Source organism: Pelodiscus sinensis, chromosome 26 (genome assembly GCF_049634645.1).
Source record: "Pelodiscus sinensis isolate JC-2024 chromosome 26, ASM4963464v1, whole genome shotgun sequence".
NCBI lineage: Eukaryota > Metazoa > Chordata > Testudines > Trionychidae > Pelodiscus > Pelodiscus sinensis.
The window spans coordinates 15,053,907-15,078,619 of NC_134736.1; the positions used below are offsets into that span (position 1 = coordinate 15,053,907).

The 24,713-nt window shown below is 49.8% G+C and overlaps 1 protein-coding gene across 3 annotated transcripts in view; it reads right to left on the bottom strand.

Annotated features, from left to right (window-relative positions):
* OPCML (opioid binding protein/cell adhesion molecule like) overlaps positions 1-24,713 on the bottom strand; it is a 1,026,659-nt gene that overhangs the window by 102,484 nt on the left and 899,462 nt on the right. For all 3 annotated transcript variants that reach the window (XM_075909407.1, XM_075909406.1, XM_075909408.1), the window contains one exon: positions 17,129-17,254. In XM_075909407.1, the coding sequence (XP_075765522.1) occupies positions 17,129-17,254 (126 nt within the window). The remainder of the gene's footprint in view (positions 1-17,128; positions 17,255-24,713) is intronic.

The window sequence follows — 24,713 nt, forward strand, 5'->3', positions numbered from 1 at the left end:
AAGTTACGCAGTTTGCGTTGCACGAATGGAATAGCACATTTCAAGGTAAGGGTGTAGTGTGGACGCACCCTAAGTAACTTGCTACATGCAAAGCATATTTCTTGCTCCTTGTCCCTGTTTCAGGTAAAATGCTTCAAAGCAGAGTTGATTTTTTTTCTTAGCCTGGGTCTACAGCTCTGTGTGTCTTTAGAGTCCTTTGTTTTCAGGTTTCTTCATGTGTATCCTCTTAAAGGAGGGAGGCAATTTCAAAACTCTGATTGCTTTCTATTCCTTAAATAGAATTTCCCCCAGGGTGGGAACCCTTTGTTTGGTCTACCTATCCACATGGAAAAATACCAGATTCAAGATGGCTTCCAATACCAGGTGGCATGGTCACTTGTCTTGGGATGAACAATCACAGTCTGGCTTTACAGAAAAAACAAAACCATTCCCAGGTATTGACTTGATCACCGAGCCATTACATTCCTAAAGGGTTACTAAATGGCATTTACTAGAATACCTGGACTAATAAAACAGGTTCCCACTTAATATTTCTAACTTCACACACAAGAAAGATACCTGGACAAAAAAAGAACAGACACATTCAGCAGATTACAACTTTTAAAATGACATGTCATGCGATACATTTTGCATAAAGCATCCTTGAGTTATGCATATTCATAGTCATAAGCCAATTTTCGTAAAGCATGGGGCACAGCAAACAGATCCTAAGTTTCTTTTGGTCATGAACATTTACCAGGTACCTCCCTTCTACTGAGTATCTGTGGTTTGGTTTCTTTCCCCCCTAGTTCTTGCAGTCACTTGGTATTTTTTCCACCGACTCACAGTTTGGCCACTCGGTAAGGCCCAGATCCTGCTGTGATCTCTTCCTGGACGCCAAATGTCTGACCATGCAGAGCTCACTGCAGCATGAACGTTTGAGATTCTTTTGTTTTCTCACCCCTTTGCCAAGTAGTAGCAGAAGTCCGGGTCCTTGCAGGCAGACTTTTTAGGGGGAGAAGAAATCAGTGAAGTGGAGTGTGGGTATACAACGAGTGCGACTCGAGTTACACCAGTCCTGAACTAAAATGCCAAAGATCATGCAGGGCAAGCTCTTCCTTCAGGAATCACAGCTCACCACCAATGCCCAGTTCCCAGGGAACAACTCAGCCTCCAGAACAGACTCCTGTCAGAGACGAAGGCACAGAGCAAACTACTCTTGCCTTAATCTGCCCTGAAGACATACGCTTGCTTCATTCAAAAATAGCATATCTCCCGAAGTGTCAAAACTTGCTTGCACCCAAAGAAAAATAACTTTGAAGACCACACAACAGCGCCACCTGCTGATACCTTCTGTGACAAACTTATATCTGTGTCCTTGGCATTCACAACTACTCTTGCTGAATGGCCAAGCTGCATTTACAAGAACAGTCCACAAGACAGGGTTGTGGACATGGAGCACATTTCTCCCCGGTGATCAGTCATAATTCCAGTAAAGTAAAGGCTGTTCCCTGCAGCATTTCCTTCCAAGACTGTGTAAATGCACTCAGTCTAGCTCCTAAACTGTGAGCAGCCTGCTCAAACCTTTGTTGGCTTCGGGGAGGGGAATAAAAAGAGCCTCCCAAGGAAGATATTCCAAAGAATTTACGACTCAATCAACCTACCCAAAAGGAGCATAAATGGAATTAGTTTTAATATTGTTAAGTTGCAAAAATACAGGCATATGTGCATGCCAAAGCTAAAACGGATGCATGCAGAGAGGGGAAACATATGGATGCCCATCTGGTAAAAAGCGCATTGCTAGACCTTCCTACACTTCTCATTTACAACAAGAAGCAAAGTTAGCGAACATAAATTTGCTTTGCAAAAAATGCGCAAGGAACAGCTTGCTTGCCCATAACTGTTTTACTGAGCACGAGATGAATAACCTTGATTTCTCATCCCAGCCACCTCATGCACGTTCTCGGGGGATTAATTAGCCTCTAAACAGGTCTTCAGATGAGGAAACAGAGAGCCTGGAAGCCCGGGAGGGAGGAAGAAAAAAGAAACAGAGGAGGCGACAAGACTAGATGACACAGCAGGTCAATACATTAGATGTCTCTCGTTAGTCATTTGTATTTGTACCTGGTTCAGGTCACAAATGAAATTACTTTGGTGGGACTCCACTTTATTTATTGCTGGCTGATTGGGTATGAAAACAGCAAGCAGGCAGCCACTGCTGCGGCACAAGATTGGATCAAGAGAATCCAACAGCAGAAGGAAGCAGGGTGGGTGTTGTAGGTACAGGCGATCACCTGAACAGAGCAGTGGGGATGGGGAGGCAGTATTATCCGGGATTGATACCACAGAGGTGTATAGGGCGCAGGTACTGACTGAGCCGAAGCACTGACAGGCACGACAGAAATGCTTTGGTAGGACATTACTTGTGTCCAGGATCAGCAAAGCTGGAGTCGGGTGCGCCAATAGAAAAGAGGAGGGATAAGGGCTGGCCTGGCCCAGGGGCTGTAGCTCAGCTAGGTATATAACCGCAAGGGACGCTTTCGGTCAGGACTAAAGTGCAACTGACACGTGCAGGATCGCTGGCCCCGCCCAGGACCGACCTCACATTTCGTTAGTGCAATCGGCCTGTCACGTCAATGAGAACTGAAGGCTCAACCATCTGCCATTGCAGAGCGAGGGGTCAGCAGCTGTCTCCTCAAGAGCAGGCCCTCCTTCCAGGGCGAAAGGCACTGTGCCGTGCAAAGGTCTGCTCGCTGTCGCATGGCCTGGCTCCTTTGGAAGCTCTGGCTCCCCCCGGCGCGTGCTAATTGTTCTTTTCCCCACCCTTTCGGAAGGCAACAAAAAGAAAACGGCGGCCTTTTCCCCACGAGTGATGCTTTGATACAAATAGGAGCAGGCCTGGTCTCCGACTGCAGAGAGGCAAAAGGGCCCAAGACCAGCGCTCTCTCAGCACAGCAGTGCGAGTCAGGGATCCCGGGTTCTCCGCCAGTGGCCTCCTGTGTGGCTTGGGGCGAGCCGCTCTCCATAAGCCTTGTTCCCCCTTCTATATTTCCCTTCCTCCTCTGCAGTGGTAGGAAGCCTGAGCATCTCTCTTCTTGGGGTATTAATTACCTGTCCGAGACCCAGGATTCACTAGCATCTCCTGTGAGCCTTGGATCAAAGAGAATTCAGAAAGAACAGATCAGTTCCTGCAAGCGATGGAGAGCTCACGATTCCCAGCCGAGCGGAGGGAAGTTAAGGATGCTCACTCTGTAGTGGGATTAGCTCCACATGTGCTCCACCAAATACCTATCTCCAGCCATCAGGCTAAGAGACATGCTGTGTTCCCCCTTGATGAGCAGTATGAATAATAATTAAGGTGTCTTCAAAGGAGCCTCCAGCCTAGATAACCTCTCCAGCAAAGTAACAACCCTGGTTCTGAGTCTTGATATCTCTGATCAATCTTCCCTCTATTTTTCTCCCATCCACATGTGGAATAAGTTTTGTCATGTGCACCGAGGCATCTGCGAATGTGCACCAGCCGTCTGGGTGCAAATCAGCTAATCAGCTGGGCGCCATTTGAATCTCTCCCGAGTGGCCAACCAGAGCATTTTCATCCCCAAAGTTTTTTTCTAAGGTTCTTTTATAGTACAATTGCCATCTGAACACCTCACAATCTTTAATGTAGCTCTGGAAGGTAGCACAGTGCTACTATTCCCTTTGTACAAATGGGAAACTGAGGCACAATGTGGCTAAGTGACTTGCCTAAGGTCATAGAATCGCAGAAGGGGAGGGTTTAGGAAGTCATCAAAGCCAGCCCCCTCCCAGAGGCAGTTCCAAGTAAACCCAGACCACCCTGTTAGGTGTTTAACCAACCTGTTCTCAACAACCTCCAATTGAGAGTCAGAAAGTGTCTCCAAATAGCTAAACCCCCTCAAACTTGCTGCTCTATGCCTCTTGTCCTACCCCCACGCTCTAAGGGCACACCAGAAATCTGCAGCAGACTATGCAACTGAACGCTTTTCGCTCATGTCCCAGAAGAAGACTCTAAGCATTTGACCATCCTTCCATTCTATGGCCCCTATTCAGGAAACCCTCGCTAGCAATGTTCCCTCCCAGTTTTTTCATGAATGTGTAGAACAAATTTGGTTTTGCGCACCAAAGAATATGCAGATGTGCACCACCAATAGAAACACATGCTGCTGACTGCGGTCAGGGCAGCACCTGAATCTTTCCTGGGCAGCCGCCCAAGCGCTCGGCTTACAGGGAACACTGCTCGCTAGCCAAGAAATCACTTAAGCGCATGCTTTACTTTGTGCATGGGCTCCTTTTGCATTCAAAGAGACTTGAGTGTGAGCTTAAAATTCTCCTTGTGCTGAAATGCTCTCCTGACCTGGTGCCTAGGGACGGACATTCCGTAGGTGGAAGAGGCGAAGGGGAAGGGAGACAGGGAGACACAGATACTCTGGAAGAAATATTTGCATGCAGCTAGATTTTCCTTTGTCTCAAATACATCACGTAAAAAGAACCGAAAATCCACCTGTCATGGAGTGTGGATGGCCACAGGGCCCTGCACCCCCTTCTGCAGGCAGAACAGGAGGTTTATTGATTCACAGGGATACATCATAGAACAGACTTGTTAGCACAGACACCAGGAGCAGTCAGTACAACCCATCTGGAGGGTTGGGGGGCCCTGGGCCCCCTTCCAGCCCCGCCCCCCCCAAGCCAGCTAGACTCCCTGCATCCTAACCCAGTGGAGACTAACTCACATTCCCAGCAACTGGCCCCAGTCCTGCAGGCAGCCCACCTCCTCCTTAGTCTATCTTGGGGGGGGGGGGGGGAGAAGAGAGAGGGAGGTATCACCTGATTGAATCTCCTACTTAAGCTTAGGGTATAAGACAGCCTGATCCATTGAGTATGTGCTGGGCTGAGCGGCCTCCCTCCATGAGAGTCTGACCCAAAACTGCCATCGCCAGCTGGGCACCAGTGCAGTGCCCAGGGAAACTGAGGAAATACGTATGTATGCACACATACACTCACACACACAAAGTTACAACAGAACAGCACAGGACAGCAGGAATCACATACAACATAACAAAGTGAACAGAGCGAATACAATCACACCACCCTGGCCTACATTTTCAAAAGTACCTAGTGATTTCCGATGCTTTAATTGTAAGCTTCCCAATTTAAGAGATTTTAAAAGGGCCAGGTGATCAGCCAGGGGACACTCAAAAATCAGACACATGCAAGATCACTAGACCCTTCAGAAAATGAAAGTGCTTGTGTTTCAAGGCTGGGACAGACACTGACCTTAAGTTAAAAAAACCAAATCCATAAAAACAAAAGAGAAACAATAAAGACATCAGCTGATTAAGCATAGAGGAACAGCCTGACCCTGGACTAGCTCCAGCATTTTTTTCTTTGTGCCATGACTTCAATGTTAACAACTTGTTGTATTTAAGTCTCTTGGGTTTTTAATTTTATTTTGCTTTCGTTTTTTTAATCTTTCCATGTACTGTCTATGAAAAGTGAGTGAAAGCATTTACCACAAGCCACGATGCCTTCCAAAAGATCTTCCGGCTTATATAAATATGTATTTAGGATCAACTAAATACATACTGGGGATTTCAAGCATTTCTAAAGACGTCTTTCTTCACTGGTTGCAGAGAGAAAGTGGTTTGTGTGCAATACGTACTTCCTCACTTGTTATGTGCATTATGTTTGCATTGATTATGTTTTAGTGCAGACAGTTCTGCTCATAGATAATACACAGAATCATAGAATCCTAGAGCTGGAAGAGTCCTCCAGAGGTCATCAAATCCAGCCCCTGCCCAAGGCAGGACCAATCCCAACTAAATAATCCCAGCCAGGGCTTTGTCAAGCCGGGACTTAAAAACCTCCAGGGATGGAGAGTCCATCACCTCTCTAGGGAACCATCCCAGTACTTCACCCCTCCTAGTGAAATAGTTTTTCCTAATATCCAACCTAGACCTCCCCCACTGAAACTTGAGACCATTCTGTTCCTTTTCTGCCATCTGTCACCACTGAGAACAGCCTCTCCATCCTCTCTGGAACCCTCTTCAGGAAGCTGAAGGCTGCTACCAAATCCTAGACATAGCCTTAGTGTCATCCACACATGTGCTGAAGGTACAATCCATCCTTTCATCCAGGTCATTAATAAAGATGTTGAACAAAATTGTTCCTAGAACCGATCCTTGGGCACTCCGCTAGAAACCAACCACCAACCTGACATCGAGCCGTTGAACACTACCCATTTAGCCAGACAATCTACTGAGCTTTCTATCCACCTTACAGTCCATTTATCCAATCCATATTTCCTTTATTTGCTGGCAAGAATATTGTGGGAGACCGTATCAAAAGCTTTGCTAAAGTCAAGGTATATCACATCCACTGACTTGCTGATGTCAACAGAGCCAGTTACCTCATCATAGAAGCTAATCAGATTGGTCAGGCACGACTTGCCTTGGTGAATCCATGTTGACTATTCCTGATCACTTTCCCCTCATCCAAGTGCCTCAAAATGGAATCCTTGAGGATCTCCTCCATGATTTTTCCGGGGTCTGAGGTAAGGCTGATGCCTGTAGTTCCCTGGATTGTCCTTCTTCCCCTTTTAAAGATGAGCACTACATTTGCCTTTTTCCAATTATCCGGGATCTCTTCTGATCTCCATGAGTTTTCAAAGATAATGGCCAAAGGCTCTGCAATGACATCTTCCAACTCTCTCGGATGAATTAAATCCAGACCCATGGATTTGTGTATGTCTAGCTTTTCTAAATAGTTCTTAACCTGTTCTCTCTCCACCAAGGACTGACCACCTCCTCCCCATACTGCGTTGCCTAGTGCATTTGTCTGGCAGCTGACCTTGTCCGTGAATACAGAGGCAAAGAAAGCATTGAGTACTTCAGCTTTTCCCACATCATCTGTCACTAGGTTACCCCCCTCATCCAGTAAGGGCCCCACACCCTCTCTGATCACCCTCTCATTGCTAACATGCCTGTAGAAACTTTCTTGTTACCCTTCACACCCCTTGCCAGATGCAATTCCAATTGCGCTTTCACATTCCTGATAACTCCCCGGCATTCTCGAGCAATATATTTATACTCCGCCCTAGTCATCTGTCCAAGTTTCCACTTCTTATAAGCTTCCTTTTTGTGTTTAAACTCATCAAGGATGTTCTCGGTAAGCCAATCTGGTCGCCTAGCATATCTGCTTTTCTTACTTCGTATTGGGATGGTTTCTTCCTCTGCCTTTAATAAGACTTCTTTAAAATACTGCCAGCTCTCCAGGACTCCTTTCCCCTTCATGTAAGCATCCCAGGGAATCCTGCCCATCAGTTCTCTGAGGGAGTTAAGTTTGCTCTTCTGAAGTCCAGGGTGTGTATTTTGCTTCTCTCCTTTCTTCCTTTGGTCGGGATCCTGAAATCTACCATCTCATGATCACTGCTTCCCAGGTTGTCACCCACCTCTACTTCCCCTACTAGTTCCTCCCTGTTTGTGGGCAGCAGGTCAAGCTGCGCACGGCCCCTGGTCAGTTCCTTCAGCACTTGTATAGGGAGTTATCCCCAACATTCTCCAAAAACTCTCTGGATTGTCCGTACTGCTGTATTGGTCTCCCAACAGATGTCAGGGTGATTAAAGTCCCCCATGAGAACCAGGGCCTGTTGCCTGGAAGCTTCTCTCAATTGTCTTAAGGAAGCCTTGTCTATTTCATCCACCTGATCCGGCGGTCTATAGCAGACACCAACCACAACATCACCCCTGTTGCTTCCACCTTTAACCCACAGACTCTCAACTGGCTTTTCTCCCTCTATATACTGGAGCTCTGAGCAATCCTACTGCTCTCTTACATACACTGCAACTCCTCCTAATTTTCTCCCCCGCCTGTTCTTCCCGAACAATTTATACCCTTCCAGTCATGTCAGGAGCGGCCTGAGGCCGGCTGCGGCAGCTGGTGCCCTAGGCAGAAGGCGCCATCGGCACCCCCACTATCAATGGCCGTGATGTCATCATTGGGCGCCCGGCACCCCGTGACATCATCATCGGGCACCTGGGACCGCGGTACCCTAGGCAACTGCCTAGTTTGCCTAGGTCCATGGGCCGCCCCGAGTCATGAGAGTCATCCCACCAAGTCTCCGTTATTCCAATCAAATCATAGTTCTTTGACTGGGCCAGGGCTTCTAATTTTTCCTGTTTGTTTCCCAGGCTTCTCGCATTTGTGTACAAACACCTTAGATAACCAACTGATGGCCCTACTTTCTCCATTCTAACCCGGGGTCCTCCTTTGTTGCTTCTTCTTCCTTGTGTTTCCCAGTTCCCCACTTACCTCAGGGCTTAGGTCACCGTCCCCCAACTAACCTAGTTTAAAGCCCTCCTCACTGGGTTTGCAAGCCTGCCTGCGAAGATGCTCTTTTCTTTCTTGGTTAGGTGGGTCCCATCTCTTCCTAGCAATCCTTGTGCCCAGAACAGAGTCCCATGGTTGAAGAAACCAAAGCCCTCTCTCCGATACCACCTGCACAACCACGCATTTACTTCCATAATTAGATAATCCCTACCTGGAACCTTTCCTTCAACAGGGAGGATGGACGAGAACACCACATGTGCTTCAAATGTCTTGATCCTTCTTCCTAACGCTACATAATCTGCTGTGACTTGCTCAAGGTCATTCTTGGCCATATCGTTAGTTCCTACATGGAGAAGCAGGAAGAGGTTGCGATCCGAAGGCTTGATCAGTTTTTGAAGACTCTTGGTCACATCCTGAATTCTAGTTCCTGGTAAGCAGCACACTTCTCGAGATATTTAGGTACACATTACCAATGTTTTGTTATGTGTTTATGCTGTACATATACCAATAGATGTGTTACATGTGTGCCTTTGGCATGAATCGGTTGCCTTGTGTAATATGGAACATGCTATACACATACTTTGTATGTGTGTTCTGGGCACATTGGTATGTGTGTCATACATTTAATTCTTCTCTTATGTTACACCAGTTTTCCTCTAGTATGTATCAGGTAATAATACTTAAGTTACTTTCCTAGAATCACAGAATACTAGAAGTGGAAGGGACCTCAAGAGGTCATCAGGCTAGACCCCTGCCCTCATGGCAGGACCAAGCACTGTCTAGAACTCTAGATCACCCCTGATAGGTGATGAATCACGTAGGCAGGTATCAATGTCAAATCCATCCCTGCCATCAACCTGCTCTTAAATATCTCCAGAGTTGGAGATTCCACAACCTTCCCAGGCAATTTATTGCAGTGTTTAACCACCCTGACAGTTAGGAAGATTTTCCTAATGTCCAACCTAAATCTCCCTGCTGAAATTTAAGCCCATTGCTTCTTGTCCTATCCTCAGAGGCCAAGGAGAACAATTTTTCTCCCTCCTCCTTGTGACATCCTTTTAGATACTTGAAAACTGCTGTCAGGTCCCCTCTCGGTCTTCTCTTTTCCAAACTAAACAAGCCCAGTTCCTTCAGTCTTCCCTCATGGGCCATGTTTTCTATGCAGGAGCCGTGAATACCAGAATAGCACAGAAGCAAGAGAAAAGGAGGATCCTGTCCGTGCTTGGAGTAGACGTTGCACGGCCACAGGCTCAAGGCACTCGTCGGTGAGATCTGGCGTGACATTTTAGAAGGGAAGAGCTAAAGGGAGGTTGTTCTTGATGCAAAGCAAGCTGGGGAGGAGGTGGACAAGGCACCACAGAGATGACTGAATTGAGCGGAAAGGTTTAGCGCAGCGTTGCACGAGAGCCAGGAGTGAGCAAAAGCCAATGTTACCGCCAGCACAAACGGATGGGCCATACGGCTTTGGCAGGTCTCACCAGCGGCACAGAGGCCTTTGTCTGCACAGTAAATCAATTCCCTTAGCTGTCTGTATTTTCACCTGCTCCGCTGTGAGCGAGGCCAGCAGGGGACTATGCCAATGCCATAGCTCCGTAACAGGAGAGAGAGGCTTTCAGCTCTCGGAGACTGACACGCTCCCTGACTGCCACCAGATGAACATTTGGTGGGCTGCACGAATCCGGCCAGTTCTTGGTTCAGACCTGAGAAATCACTGGTGTTTACCAGCCCCCTTGTCGACAGTCGGAGCAGTGCAAGCAGACTCTGAATGGGACACAGAGGCTGAATTCCTCTCTCACCAATAGACGTAAATCGGCCAGGGAAGGAGGAGGTCATGGGCAACGCCATCCTACATCGCTGATGCTCATTGATAAACAGGAGCCTTTTGTCTCCAGGGCCATCATTTTAGTGCCTTTTATAATAACTAAATCTACCTTAAACAGTTAGACATTGTGTCAAATTCTGCTCCACTATATCCCTAAGGAAGTCATTGGGGTTTATAACTAAGGCCAGAATTTGGCCTTTGAGACATAGCCTATTAGGCCAGGTCTAAACTAAAAAGGGAAGGTCGAATCAAGATACACCACTCCAGATATGTTCATTACCTAGCCGGGGTCAATGCACTTTGTTTCGAGTTTCCCCAATGTTCCCATTGGTGTCCCTTACTCTTCGCAGAAGCAGGAGTACTGGCCGCCAACAGGGACGCCCTATGAGTTTGATTTAGCGAGTCTAAACTAGACTCGCTAAATCAAACGCTGGACGATCGATTGTGGCAGCATCCATCTTCTGTTTAGTGAAGATGTGGCCTAAGAACTGCATCAGCTGTATTGCTACTGCTGAGTTTTCAGAGCACTGGAATGCAACGGAGGTAGCCATGTAGAAATGCCTGCACACAGCTGAGTTTCCCCAGAGTTTGTGAATGCTGATCTCCCTCCTTCACATGTAGCTATATGGAAATCACTTGGTTACATTCATGAGTAAAAATAAAGTGGATAATAGAAGCTGAAGAGTCAATGAATCAGGGCACCACTGATCCATCTAGTTCCATACCAAGTCTCCAGCAGTGGTCAGGACTCAGGGTTTTAAAACAAGGCTGCCACCCCACCCCACACTAGGGACACCTGGCCAATTACCCAGCGCTGGGGGGTAAAGAAGAGGAAATCTTTTCCTTACTGCCGTGGTCACCTTAATCCAGAGGTATGAGCTCTGAGCAGCTGATGGAACTGACTAGCTCGTGAAAGCACAATATGAAATCTGGCTCTGTTCTTTTTCAAATGCACCCACACTGCCCCAACGAGGCTGATGGGGCGACGTATCTGGGCATCTCTGGCCCATGTCGCCCAGGCCATGTGAAGTAAGAACTGCTGGAGAGACAATCAGACTTGAGTCTACTCTTGCATCAGTGTCACCCTGGCATTGTTCCACTGCAGTCAATGGAGTGACTCCAGATTTACACCAGCGTGCGTGGGATCACAATCAGGTCCTCTGGGCTTCCCCACCGAGGGCCCTGGCCTTTGTTTGAAAGTGGGACAATGTTTCCATGAGCAGAAGTCCCTTGGGAAGAAGGCATTGATGTGTGCCTGCCTGCCCCTTAATGCCTATGGGATACACCAAGCCAGGTGTCAATATCAAACCCATCTCTGCCTGCAAAAGCTTCAGAGGCTCCTGCCTGCATTCTGGCCTGAAGGAGAAAGAGCAGGAGAGTGCAATTAACCCATGAACTAATTCCCTTCTCCCACTGGAGATGGGGACTGACAAGCAGGAGTCCTATTCTGCTGCTTCAGGATCCGAACAAATACCACCAACCGCAGTTATAGAATCATAGAATCATAGAATCATAGGACTGGAAGGGACCTCAAGAGGTCATCGAGTCCAGTCCCCTGCCCTCAAGGCAGGACCAAGCTCCGTCTACACCATCCCTGACAGATGTCTATCTAACCTGTTCTTAAATATCTCCAGAGAGGGAGATTCCACCACCTCCCTTGGCAATTTATTCCAATATTTGACCACCCTGACAGTTAGGAATTTTTTCCTAATGTCCAATCTAAACCTCCCCTGCTGCACTTTAAGCCCATTACTCCTTGTCCTGTCCTCAGAAACCAAGAGGAACAAATTTTCTCCTTCCTCCTTGTGACACCCTTTTAGATATTTGAAAACCACTATCATGTCCCCCCTTAATCTTCTTTTTTCCAAACTAAACAAGCCCAGTTCATGAAGCCTGGCTTCATAGGTCATGTTCTCTAGACCTTTAATCATTCTTGTTGCTCTTCTCTGGACCCTTTCCAATTTCTCCACATCTTTCTTGAAATGTGGCGCCCAGAACTGGACACAGTACTCCAGCTGAGGCCTAACTAGTGCAGAGTAGAGCGGCAGAATGTCTTCACGAGTTTTGCTTACAACACACCTGTTGATACAACCTAGAATCATATTTGCTTTTTTTGCAACAGCATCACACTGTTGACTTATATTCAACTTGTGGTCCGCTATGACCCCTAGATCCCTTTCTGCCATGCTCCTTCCTAGACAGTTGCTTCCCATCTTGTATGTATGGAACTGCTGAGGATTACGTGTATTACAAGAGCATCTAGAGCTTCCAGTAGAAATCAGGATTTCGTTGTGCTAGATGCTGTACAGACACACTGTAAAAAACAGTCCTGGCACCATCTAAGTAGAGGAGGCGCAGACAGGTTAGCAGGGAAATATGAGAGTTCCTATTTTACAGCTGGAGAAACTGAGGCTGAGAGTAGAGCAGTGAATTACCTAAGTCACCCAGATGGTCTGAAGAAAAGGCAGAACTTGAACCCAGATCTCCTGAGTCCCACACAAGAGTCATTTGTATCCCATCAGAGGAGATCTGGGATGCACATTTAGGCTTTGCCTACACGTCTAAAATTAAAGCGCCAGAGTGTGGGAATAGCACAAACTCTTCCGGCGCCCTTTATAAACCACCCCCACAAAAGGCGGAGCTAACAGCGCTGGGAGTGCGACCACTTGCTGCGCGGGGGTGAGCCGGAAAGCTGCAGCGCCCTCCAGTGGCAATATAGACTTTGCTTTACTTAGGAGTGACCCTTCATGTGCTGGGCACATGGCAGAAAGTCATCACATCAGTCACTGCCTGACAGCTGCCATTTCAGGCCTCTGCTGACAAATTGGAACTGGACTCCGGGTTCAGAACTGAGATGCAGTCCCAGGAGCGTACGGCGCACAGGGCCGGAGTGGCAGGCTTTGGGTGGCAGGTCAGGACTAGTTCAGAGACTTCAACAGAGCTGAGTGGATGCCGGTTGTACAGCTCCTATGCACCGTATCCCTCACCCCAGTCGGTGCTATTAGGCCTTCACTTACAAGAACTCTAAAGTGGCAATGTCCTTTTACTTTGGTTTCCTGCTGTGCTAAGACACAGTGGGTCTAGCGGTGTGTAGTGTAGTTAAAAAATTATGCTTCAAGATTCATAGTAAAGTGGATGCAGCTGCCAGGCCACGTCAAAGGTAGAAAAGCAACATGATGGGTTGATTGCCTGTGATTGCTTGTATTTTTAACTCCTCGGCTCGTGAAAAGGAGGAGGTGAAGAACATGTATGTGTGTGCATGTGTGCAAACTTACACATGGGCATGCACGCTCACCACCGCAGTGGAGCATTCTCAATATTCACACTGGTGGTTGTGACCCAAGGGCTCCTTGGGGCCAGCTGGCAGAGGGTGCATAGAGTTCTACGCTGATCCCTGGGTGAGATGTTGGCATGTGAGCTCTCTGCAGAAGGTGTGTTTCCAGTTCGTTGTCGTAATCGTGTGAAAAGATGCAGACAGATAAGGTTGAAGGAGTGATGCACCTAAACAGAAACTGATGCCTTGGGTTTATGGGAGATGCTCCTTTTGAGCAGGAAGTACCTGACATCGATCCCATGTCTGGACGCTTGTACCTTATACACCTCTTGGCACACTGAGCCAGGTGAGAATGGAGAGACTGTAAAAATCGACAAGAAAGGAATTCCACTGGAAGAAACAAACACTGCGGGGAGGGGTTACCTGTTTACAAAAAAGACAAAGAATCGGTTGGTAAATCTTGGACTAAATCTACTGGGGCACTTTACCGCGCTGTAACTGTCTGGCTCAAGGGTGTGAAAAAACACCCGTAGCTCCCCTCATGGAGGTGGTTAACATGGAGTAACCACATGTTCAGTTTCAGGCTCTGCTATGGCCGTGCTCTGAACTTTTAAGTGTTAGACAAAGCCTGGGAATACAAAGCAACACATGCCTAAGAGGCAAACTGCCCGTGTGCCTGCCTCATGGAAGAAGAGGCTGTCTGTAAAGCACTCAAGGGACGTTGGGTGAGCCATTCTCCACTACACGAGAGCATATGGTTCATTTAGTCCAGGCTGTAAAAGGCGCGTTACAGTTGATTTTTTAATGTAACTGTTTGTTTCCAACACTTGCTGCAACTTGAATCTCGGTGCTTTGTTAGATCATTTTATCCTCGATGTCACTATAAACTAATGTAAGCGCCGCGAGTGAAGTGGAGCAGTGATCTAGCGTGGAACCGGTAAGCTTGGCTGGCCGCTTTCTTTGAAAGCAATGGATCAATGAATACTGCCAGGAGACCAGGGGCCGGATGTTCCAGAGAGATGCTCAGAGAGCTCCGGGGGGGACTGTACCTATTGCAACCCCTCAAGTGACGGCGTGAGCAGCAAGGCCAGGAGGGAAGGGCTTGTGTCTGCCGTGGCCAGTGCTGTAGGGGACAAGACCCATGAAGACACAGACACCAAAAGAGCAGGTGGTAGCAAGATGCTGCCCAGCCTTGGGTACCCGTAGCAAGACTCAGAGATGCAGCGTTTGGTAGGTATATGAACACACAGAGAATAGCCTATGAAACAACCCAACAGCCAGCGTCCTACGAAGAAAGTGAGATTTAGTAGTTAAAGGAGAAAACTGGGAATCGGGATTCTAGAGTTTCATCCCCCATTGTGTCAAGTATCAGAGGGGTAGCCGTGTTAGTCTGAATCTGCAAAAGCGGTGAGGAGTCCTGTGGCACCTTATAGACTAACTGAAGTGTAGGAGCATAAGCTTTCGTGGGCAAAGACCCACTTCGTCAGATGCATGTAGTGGAAATTTCCAGAGGCAGGTACAAATATGCAGGCCAGAATCAGGCTGGAGATGACGAGGTGGATCCAATCAAGGAGGATGAGGCCCACTTCTAGCAGCTGATCTGGAGGTGTGAATTCCAAGAGAGCAGAAGCTGCTTTTGTAGTTAGCGAGCCATTCACAGTCTTTGTTTAATCCAGAGTTGATTGTGTCAAACTTGAAGATGAACTGTAGCTCAGCAGTTTCTCTTTGAAGTCTGGTCCTGAAGTTTTTTTGCTGCAGGATGGCTACTTTTAGATCTGCAATTGTGTGTCCAGGGAGATTGAAGTGTTCCCCTACAGGTTTTTGTATGTTGCCATTCCTAATATCAGATTTGTGTCCATTGATTCTTTTACGTAGGGACTGTCCAGTTTGGCCGATGTATATAGCAGTGGGGCATTGTTGGCACATGATGGCATATATTACGTTGGTAGATGTGCAGGAGAACCTACCAGTGACAGTATGGCTGATCTGGTTAGGTCCTGTGATGGTGTTGGTGGTGTATATATGTGGGCAGAGTTGGCACCGAGGTTTGTTGCAAGGATTGGTTCCTGAGTTCGAGTTGTTATGGTGCGGTGTGTAGTTGCTGGTGAGAATATGCTTCAGGTTGGCGGGTTGTCTGTGGGCAAGGACCGGCCTACCTCCCAAGGCCTGTGAAAGTGAGGGATCATTGTCCAGGATGGGTTGTAGATCACTAATGATGCGTTGGAGAGGTTTTAGCTGGGGACTGTGGGTGATGGCCAGTGTGTTCTGTTGGTTTCTTTCTTGGGCTTGCCCCGTAGCAGGAGGCTTCTGGGTACATGTCTGGCTCTGTCAATCTGTCTCCTCACTTCCTCATGTGGGTATCGCAGTTTACAGAATGCTTGTTGAAGATCTTGTAGGTGTAGGTCTCTGTCTGAGGGGTTGGAGCATATGCGGTTGTACCTCAGTGCTTGGCTGTAAACAATGGATCGCGTGGTGTGTCCAGGATGGAAGCTGGAGGCATGCAGGTAAGTGTAGCGGTCGGTAGGTTTTCGGTATAGGGTGGTATTGATGTGACCGTCACTTATTTGTACCGTGGTGTCCAGGAAATGGACCTCCCGTGTAGATTGATCCATGCTGAGGTTGATGGTGGGGTGGAAGCTGTTGAAATCATGGTGAAATTCTTCCAGAGTCTCCTTCCCATGGGTCCAGTTGATGAAGATGTCATCGATGTAGCGTAGGTAGAGAAGGGGTATAAGTGGACGGGAGCTGAGGAAGCGTTGTTCCAGGTCAGCCATAAAAATGTTGGCGTATTGTGGGGCCATGCGGGGGCCCATAGCAGTGCCACTGGTCTGAAGGTATATGTTGTCACCAAATCTGAAATAGTTGTGTGTGAGGATAAATTCACAGAGTTCAGCCACCAGTTGTGCTGTGGCATCATCAGGGATACTGTTCCTGACAGCTTGTACTCCATCTGCATGTGGGATGTTTGTGTAGAGAACCTCTACATCCATGGTGGCTAGGATGGTGTTTTCTGGAATATCCCCCATTGTGTGTATCTTTGGGCAAGTCATGTCACAGCTCCGCACCTCCATTTCCCTATTTGTGCAGCAGCGCCCCCATGTCACGGGGCTAACCCCTCGCTGCCCCTGTTAAGCAGGAACTTAGAAGCTTCACCCAGGAAACAAACATCTAAATGCACACGACTTTGTGTTCATGCAGCCACAGATTTCAAAGATTTTTACAAACACTCTGTTATGCCTTACTATGTCCCTCGACAGTGCCACAATCTCCATTGTACCGGTGGGGAAACTGAGGCAGAGTGAGGAAAAGTAATTAGTCCCATACACGTTCCACGGTGGCCATTTTACCCATAGGGAAACTGAGGCACAACAGGGTTAAGTAACTGGCCCCTACAAGTTCCATGCTGGCCATTTTATACATGGGGAAACTGAGGCACAGTGGGGGTTAAATAACTGGCCCAAGACCACACAGCAAATCAGGCAGAACCCCCCCCTCCATCATTCCCCCCACACAGCCTAAAAGTCCTGCTGAATTAGGTGCCATGCTATCACTGCCCTTCAAGGCACTCTATCGAGAACTTAGGGCTAAGGGCACTGGCATATACAGAGATACATATAGGAAGAAAAATTGAGCAATCCCCCTGTACCTAGTCCCTCCAGAGCCATCTCAGATGCCTGAAATCCCAGGTATGTATCAAGGTGGCCTCTTACCTTTTCCAGACAGGTGCCTCCATGTCACGGTAGGCTCTGGTCTCCCAAAGGCCAGGCACATGAGAGTTACGCTGCTGCCTTCGTTCACGGTGATGTCTGAGGAGATGTTGATAATCTGGGGAGGAACTAGAAGAAAAGAGAGAGAGAGAATGAGGAGAAATTCACGAGAACGGAGTCTGATCCAAGCCTCTGTCATGCACACACACACACAGCCGCATCCTTAACTATGGCGACCAGACTCCCTTCCCTCTGTCTGACGTGGCTCAGGGCTGAATTATGGAGGTACAGAGAGTTTGGAGCCAGCCGCGTTCTGAGTGCTTCCCCTAGGATATATCCCACCGTCCCAGAAGGGAACCCATCGACTCTACAAGAGCCCCTTGTTTCTAAAAGCGCTGTGCCCGAGAACTCTGAGGGTGTGTCTAAACTACATGGCTCCATCGATGGAGCCATGTAGATAAGGCTGATCGGCAACGGGAAATGAAGCCACGATTTAAATAATTGCGGCTTCATTTAAATTTAAATGGCTGCCGCGCTGAGCCGACAAACACCTGATCAGCTGTTTGTCGGCTCAGCGTGCTAGTCTGGACGCTCCCACGCCGACCTGAAAGCCCTTTATCGACCTCCCCGTTATGCCTCGTAGGATGAGGTTTACCAGGGAGGTCGATAAAAGGCTTTCATGTCAACAGGGGAACGTCCAGACTAGCACGCTGAGCCGACAAACAGCTGATCAGGTGTTTGTCAGCTCAGCGCGGCAGCCATGTAAATTTAAATGAAGCCGCAATTATTTAAATCGCAGCTTCACTTCCCTTTGCCAAACAAACAAATCTACATGGCTCCGTCGATGGAGCCATGTAGTTTAGACGTACCCTGACAGCCAGAGCTTGCTTATTCCATCCAGTGGGTTATACAGCCCGCCCTTCAAAACGCCCTCCTTCGTGTAAAGTCTTATCAGCCGGGCAACCCCGGAGTTGACAGCTTGCTACAACCAAACCCTCAGCTACCGAGCATTCCTCAGTACAGGAAGTTCCCAACTGATGGGTGGGCAGTGTCCACAAATTCAATTGTCAGTCGGTTGTTTGGCACCCAGAACGCATGTTCCCCTACAAACCATGTTAGAAATGCTGGTGAGATTCCCAGGCTAGCTCACAAAGGTCTTACTGAACCCACAATGTAGCTGAAATCCTGAATATTTGCAATGAAAAAGAGTGGAAATAGAGGGGTTTAAACGGTGAGTGCTGGTGCTTGGGGAAAGGCGGGTTTAATTGGGAGGACACGGAGGTAGGCGGAGATTCTGAAAAGGACTTTTGGGCATCCCCTAGCTCCTCCCATCCCCTCTGGCCACCCCCTCTGCCTCTGGCCTGCTCCCGAGGCTGCAGGGGAGCTTGTGTTTGTAAGTAAGACGTGTGTAACTCGGGGAGGGCCTGGACAGTGCTGAGCGTTTGCACACAGCCGGGGAGACAGGCGTGTGCCCAGCACGATTTCCAGTCGTACACAGTTTTCAGCAGGGGGGTAGAGATCATAGAATCATAGAATCATAGAATAATAGGACTGGAAGGGACCTCGAGAGGTCATTGAGTCCAGCCCCCCGCCCTCAAGGCAGGACCAAGCGCCGTCTACACCATCCCTGACAGATGTCTATCTAACCTGTTCTTAAATATCTCCAGAGAGGGAGATTCCACCAGCTCCCTTGGCAATTTATTCCAATATTTGACCACCCTGACAGTTAGGAATTTTTTCCTAATGTCCAATCTAAACCTCCCCTGCTGCACTTTAAGCCCATTACTCCTTGTCCTGTCCTCAGAAACCAAGAGGAACAAATTTTCTCCTTCCTCCTTGTGACACCCTTTTAGATATTTGAAAACCGCTATCATGTCCCCCCTTAATCTTCTTTTTTCCAAACTAAACAAGCCCAGTTCATGAAGCCTGGCTTCATAGGTCATGTTCTCTAGACCTTTAATCATTCTTGTCGCTCTTCTCTGGACCCTTTCCAATTTCTCCACATCTTTCTTGAAATGTGGCGCCCAGAACTGGACACAGTACTCCAGCTGAGGCCTCACTAGTGCAGAGTAGAGCGGCAGAATGACTTCACGAGTTTTGCTTACAACACACCTGTTGATACCTTTTTTGCTTACAACACACCTGAGATGGAACGTTAGGCAAGATTTCTCCTGCTCCTCCCACCTTTTTCCACAGTATGATTTGGGGGGGTGTTGTCTGTTTGAATGCTCAATCCATTTGCTCTAGCACGGGGGGGTTTTAACCACCTCCCCCCTCCGGAGACCCCTCCGTCACGCTACACAAACACCAACCCACCTGTGCCATAACAACTGGGTGTCTGCACATAAAAGCCAGGGCCGGCATGTGAGGGTAAGAAGCAGGGCAATTGCCCACTACCCCATGCGCCTCCACAAAGCCACGGTTCTCAGCTTTCAGCTCCATGTGGTGGAGCTTCAACTTTCTGCCTGGGGCCCCACCGTGTCAAACACTGGCCCTGCCTGGTGGGCCCCCAGAATCCCGCCACTGCTCTAAGGTGCACTGGTTCTGACCAATGGTCCCTCTCGTTTTCCCATCCAAGTGCAGAATGCATTTTGTTATGTGCACCAAGGCGTGTGTGGATGTGCACCACCAGAAGACACACGTGCTGGCGACTGCGGGCGCTCTGCTCACCAGCCGGGTGGCATCTGAATCTCCCCTGGGCGACCACTCAAGCGCTCAGCTTACAGGGAACGCTGGTTACAACTCGTGTCGGTTTGTTTCCCTGGTCTGTTGGCTTTTTAAATTTGCCCAGGTGCTTTTGAAACCCTTGGCCATGCACAGAAGGGGCGGGGTGTTTTCAAACCACACCCAACTGACTGGAATAGGGAGGCAGTCCAGGACCGCAGCCACCTGGTACCCCTCTGACCCACACTGACTGCTGGGAATAGCACAATCCCCCACGCCACCTGACAACAGAAAGCCTGAGAAGTTCTTTTCAGATGTCCCTCTTCCCTCCCATGGCTCCTTCCCCCCCACCTCCCTCAGCTACTCAGCACGGGAGCTCAAATCCCTTTCGGCTGTTACTGCTGAGGCCCTGTCTGCTTTGCAGCCTGCCTGCTCCTGCATTTGGTGCCACACCCCAGGCTGGGCCTCCCGGGCTGAGCCCATCCCCGGAGACCTTTCCTCCTCCCTTCGTGATCTGAGCCCATCCCCGGAGACCTTTCCTCTTCCCTTCGTGATCTGAGCCCATCCCCGGAGACCTTTCCTCCTCCCTTCGTGATCTGAGCCCAGCCACACCGTTCCGTTAGTCGGTGCGGCCTGGCGCTCTGCAACAACGCCAGACACCGAATGGCAAACTCACCTGTCGCCCTGCAGCCAGGCACCCACCCACAGACACCCTTCTGCCCCCCGGCCCTCTTCTCTCGCCAGCATCCCTGCTTTTGCTTGCCTGGGCCTCTTAAAGAAACAGCGGCCGAAGCATCACCAGGCTAAGCCCTCTTGAGCGAAGGGAGTGCTCGCATTGCTATCTCTGCAGCACAAGTGGTAGGGATGAGCCCTATAAGCTCACACGCCCCTCAGTTCAATCACTGCCATGACCTGCGTTCCTGCAAAGACTGGGGTGCAGGCTGGGGGTGGGTTTTCAATGTGGGGCGGGGTGCAGCTTCCGAGAGGGGAAGTGTGAGCACCCTACTCCTTCCAGGTGGCTAGGGAGGGGGTGGTACCAGCTAGGCCCTGGAGAAAGGGGAGAGAGCTCCTGCAGGCTCTACTTCTTGGAGATAAGCTGCTGTCTGTGGGCACCAGCTGCAGCTTCCAGCTCAGCCACCCCCTGGGTGACCCAAACTCTTCAGCAGAAGCCCCTGATTTTTGAGGCTCAAATCTGAAGCCCACAAAGGGGGCTAAGAACCCAGGGTTCCCAGGAGCAGCCTGGGTGAGCTGGCAGGTTTCTGTGTCTTCCCGCCGGGGGGCACACGTAACCCTGCTTGAGGTTCTTTTAAAAAGCGAGACTACCCAGCTCCTACAGCCGCTTTTCCTGAGCTTTGCTGACGAGGAAGCGGAACCCTAGATATTTGGGGGTTGGGGAAGGGGATGCCCACATTGCATGTTTTTATCACACCCAGAAGGACGAGGTTTTCAGTTTGAAATTCCCCATCATACTCCACCGGCTCCCGAAGCCAGGGCTGCGTAAAGCTACGTCTTGAGATTCCTGGTAACGTTTCAAGGGCTGGCGGCCTTCTCTCTGGCCCTCGGTCTGCTCCTAGGGCCCGGCGTGCTGGGAATTGGTGGGGGTTTGAGTCCCTCGGGCACTACTGCAATGAAAGCAGGCGCCTAGCTAAACGGGAAGGCAGGTTACTCAAAAAGTGTCCTTTTGGGAAAGTTTCATTCCTTGAGACTGCCCAGCTGTGGGCGGCTGGAGGGAAGCTCTCCCGCCATGCCGAGGTTCAGGTCTGATTCTCCCCTCTCCGCTGCTGGGAGCAGGAAGAATGAAGCCCCGTTAGCAGTGCCTTGAAATTGCTCGGGAAAAGATCTTCCGTTTTCAATCCCCACTCCGCTGCGGGCGATATAAAGCATGGCAGATTTAAAGGACGGCTGACATCTCATGGAAAGCTGAAAAACATCCGACGAGGAAATTATTCAGCCCCCCCCTCCATCCTAAATTTTCTGTCTTTCTCCTCGCCGGCTCTTTATTACAAAGGACGCTGGCGTGCAAATGCGTTCTTCAAGGATTCATCTGCGTCTCTGCTGTTTATTCCCCACCTGAAGCCATCAGCCCCCGTTTGCGCCTTCACAGTTGGTTGCTATGGAAGTGATTATGTCCTTTCTCGCCACCATAAAGCAGGGGAGGAAGATTCTAGTTCAAGGCGAGGAGGGCAGGACGGAAGCCCGTGAGAGGAAGTGCCAAAGGAGCTCGGCGTGACTGAACCGTTTGTGGCTTGTGTTTAAATGAAGATTATCCGGGATTACACGGGCGTCCATAGAAGTTCAACTTCCATGTAACCTGAGGCAACTGAGGCATCCTGCATGGCGGAGGTCATATGTAAGCCCCACAATCTAGCCCCACAATCATAGCCCTCTTTGGGGCTGGGGCTGCCTCTTGAGTACATGCTGTGGCTGTGTCATGCCCACAGGCAGAGCCAGACCCAGGGCAACTGGAGTGTAAAGCCTCGGCCTGTCCCACGGGAGCCAGAAGCCGGCTGGCCCCCAGCTAAGGCTGTCCAGTGGTCTCATTCTTCTCCCTGTCAGCGGGCTCAGTGCCGTTAGATGGGACAGTGCACCCCAGCCAGTAGTGTGCGGGTTCCTGGAGCACAATGAGTCCCTGGGCTTGGTTACGCCTCTCTCCTCGGAAAGCAAGGCTGCTGGGAGAGGGCGAGTTGGCAGAGATGTTTGCTTCATGCGGCGCCTAATGCCCCCTTGCCATTGAAGGGTAGCCCCCCGAGCCCTGCGGCTTTATACCACGTCCTGTCAGACGGGAGCCCATTGTCGTTATATCTGCCGCTCGCCCTGCGCCGTATTTTGTGGCGAGGCCGTTCTGAATTACAGGGATATAAACACATGCCACGCTAGCGATGACATCACAAACGACTCGTGCCTCGCTCTGCTGGTTTATAATGATTGTTGCCAGAGCATCTCCGGGCCTGCTTACTTATAGCCTCATCCCTAGTCCGTGCGCACAAGGCCCAGGGTCTCCTCCGCACTGAAGAAGAGACTTCTTGCCCAGCCTTCCCTAGCATCGTCCCCTTCCCAGCTTTGGCCCCTCACCCTAGGCCGACTCTCTCTGGTCTGATCCCCCCTTCGCTTCGGCTGAGCTTGCTGGCCCGGCCCTGTCGCCAAGGTGCTTGTGGGACACGCACACTCAGAACTGGGCTGAGGCTGCCCCATTCGTGTCATGGACGGCAGGCGCTTTGGGGCACGAACTGGGGCTGGATGTGAACCGCTGCCCTAGATCTGAAAGCACCTGTTACTCCTATTAGCACCTGCTTGTTTTGCTGTCTCACTACCGCCCCTTTGCGTTTGCACCAGCCCCTCCTTCGCTTTCTTCAGCCTTGACCTGCTCTTTCCTGCTGCTACTTCTTTCTCTCTCCTTCCCTTCCCCTATTATCCCTCTACAAGTCCTTTCAGCTCCGAGGCCCTGCTCCCTCCTGACTCCCCTGCCTTCCCTTCGCCACATCACCGTCCACGTCCCCGTGCGCGGAATGAGTTTTGTGATGTGCACCAACGTGCAGGTGAGGTGCGACACGTCACCCTGATAGCGGTGCACTTAACAGAATTCATGTGGCCAGGGTGGGGCTGGGTTGCGGGGTGCAGGGGTAAAGGAAGGTATTCTGGGGCTATTGTGAGAAGAGAAGACTCTCCCCCCCCCAACTCTCTCTCCTCACAAGAGACCTCTCCCCGTCATGGCAGCTCTGGGGTTGGGATGGCCCCTCCCCTGCCCTGGCAGGTTCAAGTCTGGAATGGCGGTGTCTTGGGTTGAGCTGGGTGCGGGCCCCCACAGCCACGGCTGGCTTCTGGCTGGTGCTATCTCCAGACCGCCCACCTCCCCAGGGCGCAGCAGGTCGGAGGCCGGGTGAGATGGGGCTGGGGACGGAGCAGCCCTCCCCTGGCTGTGGCACGTCCCTTGAGCACCAGGGCGGTGCTAAATAGGTATCCGCATGGCCACACAGCTTGCAAGGAGCTTAGATCCCCCACGCCACCTCACGCCGCCCCATAACCCCCATTCTGCAGGCTGGAATGGCGATGTCTTGCCACCAGCAGACAAGTGTGAAGAGATCTGAGGTGGCAGGGATGTGAGGAACCCATGCAGCCTGCAGGAGGCCAGCAGCGTTAGTCAGTCACCCGACCAGTGAGGAAAAATCGAAGGGGGAAGGAGAAGGGGAAGGAGAGAAATATTTTTTCTTTGCATTTATAGGAGAAAGGCTCCCAAATGTCAGTGTGTGGGGTTGAAATCAGAACAGAAGGAACACGTGCTGGTTCTAGGAGTTACTGGGGTAGCCCAGTCACACAGAGAAACGCCAATGGGTGTGGGGCGAAAGACAGCTTGTTAAAAGGGCAATATCTGCCCTGGAATGGATAGTTTGGGTCTCTCATAACAGGGAGACCTCTGAGGTACAAAATAAAAAGCCTGAGACGATAGAAGACCTGTCCTGCCAGCCTGAGGACTGCCCGGCTGCATGGGCATGTGGGGAAACTTCCTTCCAGCTTAAAATACGCAGCAAGAAGGCCTTTCGGATGCGGAGGGTGGCGATCTAGACTAGAGACCCTCCCTCCAGAGTTAGATCCCCTAGACTGGCCCTGGAGGCTAGATGACCCGACCTATGGGAGTGTGACTTTCAGGAGCAGCTTACATACATCAAGATGTCTAAGTGCTACCATTTATGCAAGATCGGGGAGGTGGCCAGATGCTGAGAAATACCAAATACCGGGAGGGGTCAAGTCTACATTTTCCAGCTCCATGAAAAAAAAAGGGGGGGGGTGAAAATCGCTGATAAAAACATGATAACTGAGTCTCATTACAGCTAACGACAAGTCTCATATTTTAGCATTTTTATTAAAGCTTTTTAAATTACTGAGTGTCTGGTATATTCAATACCAGCCTAAGTGATTTATATTAGTC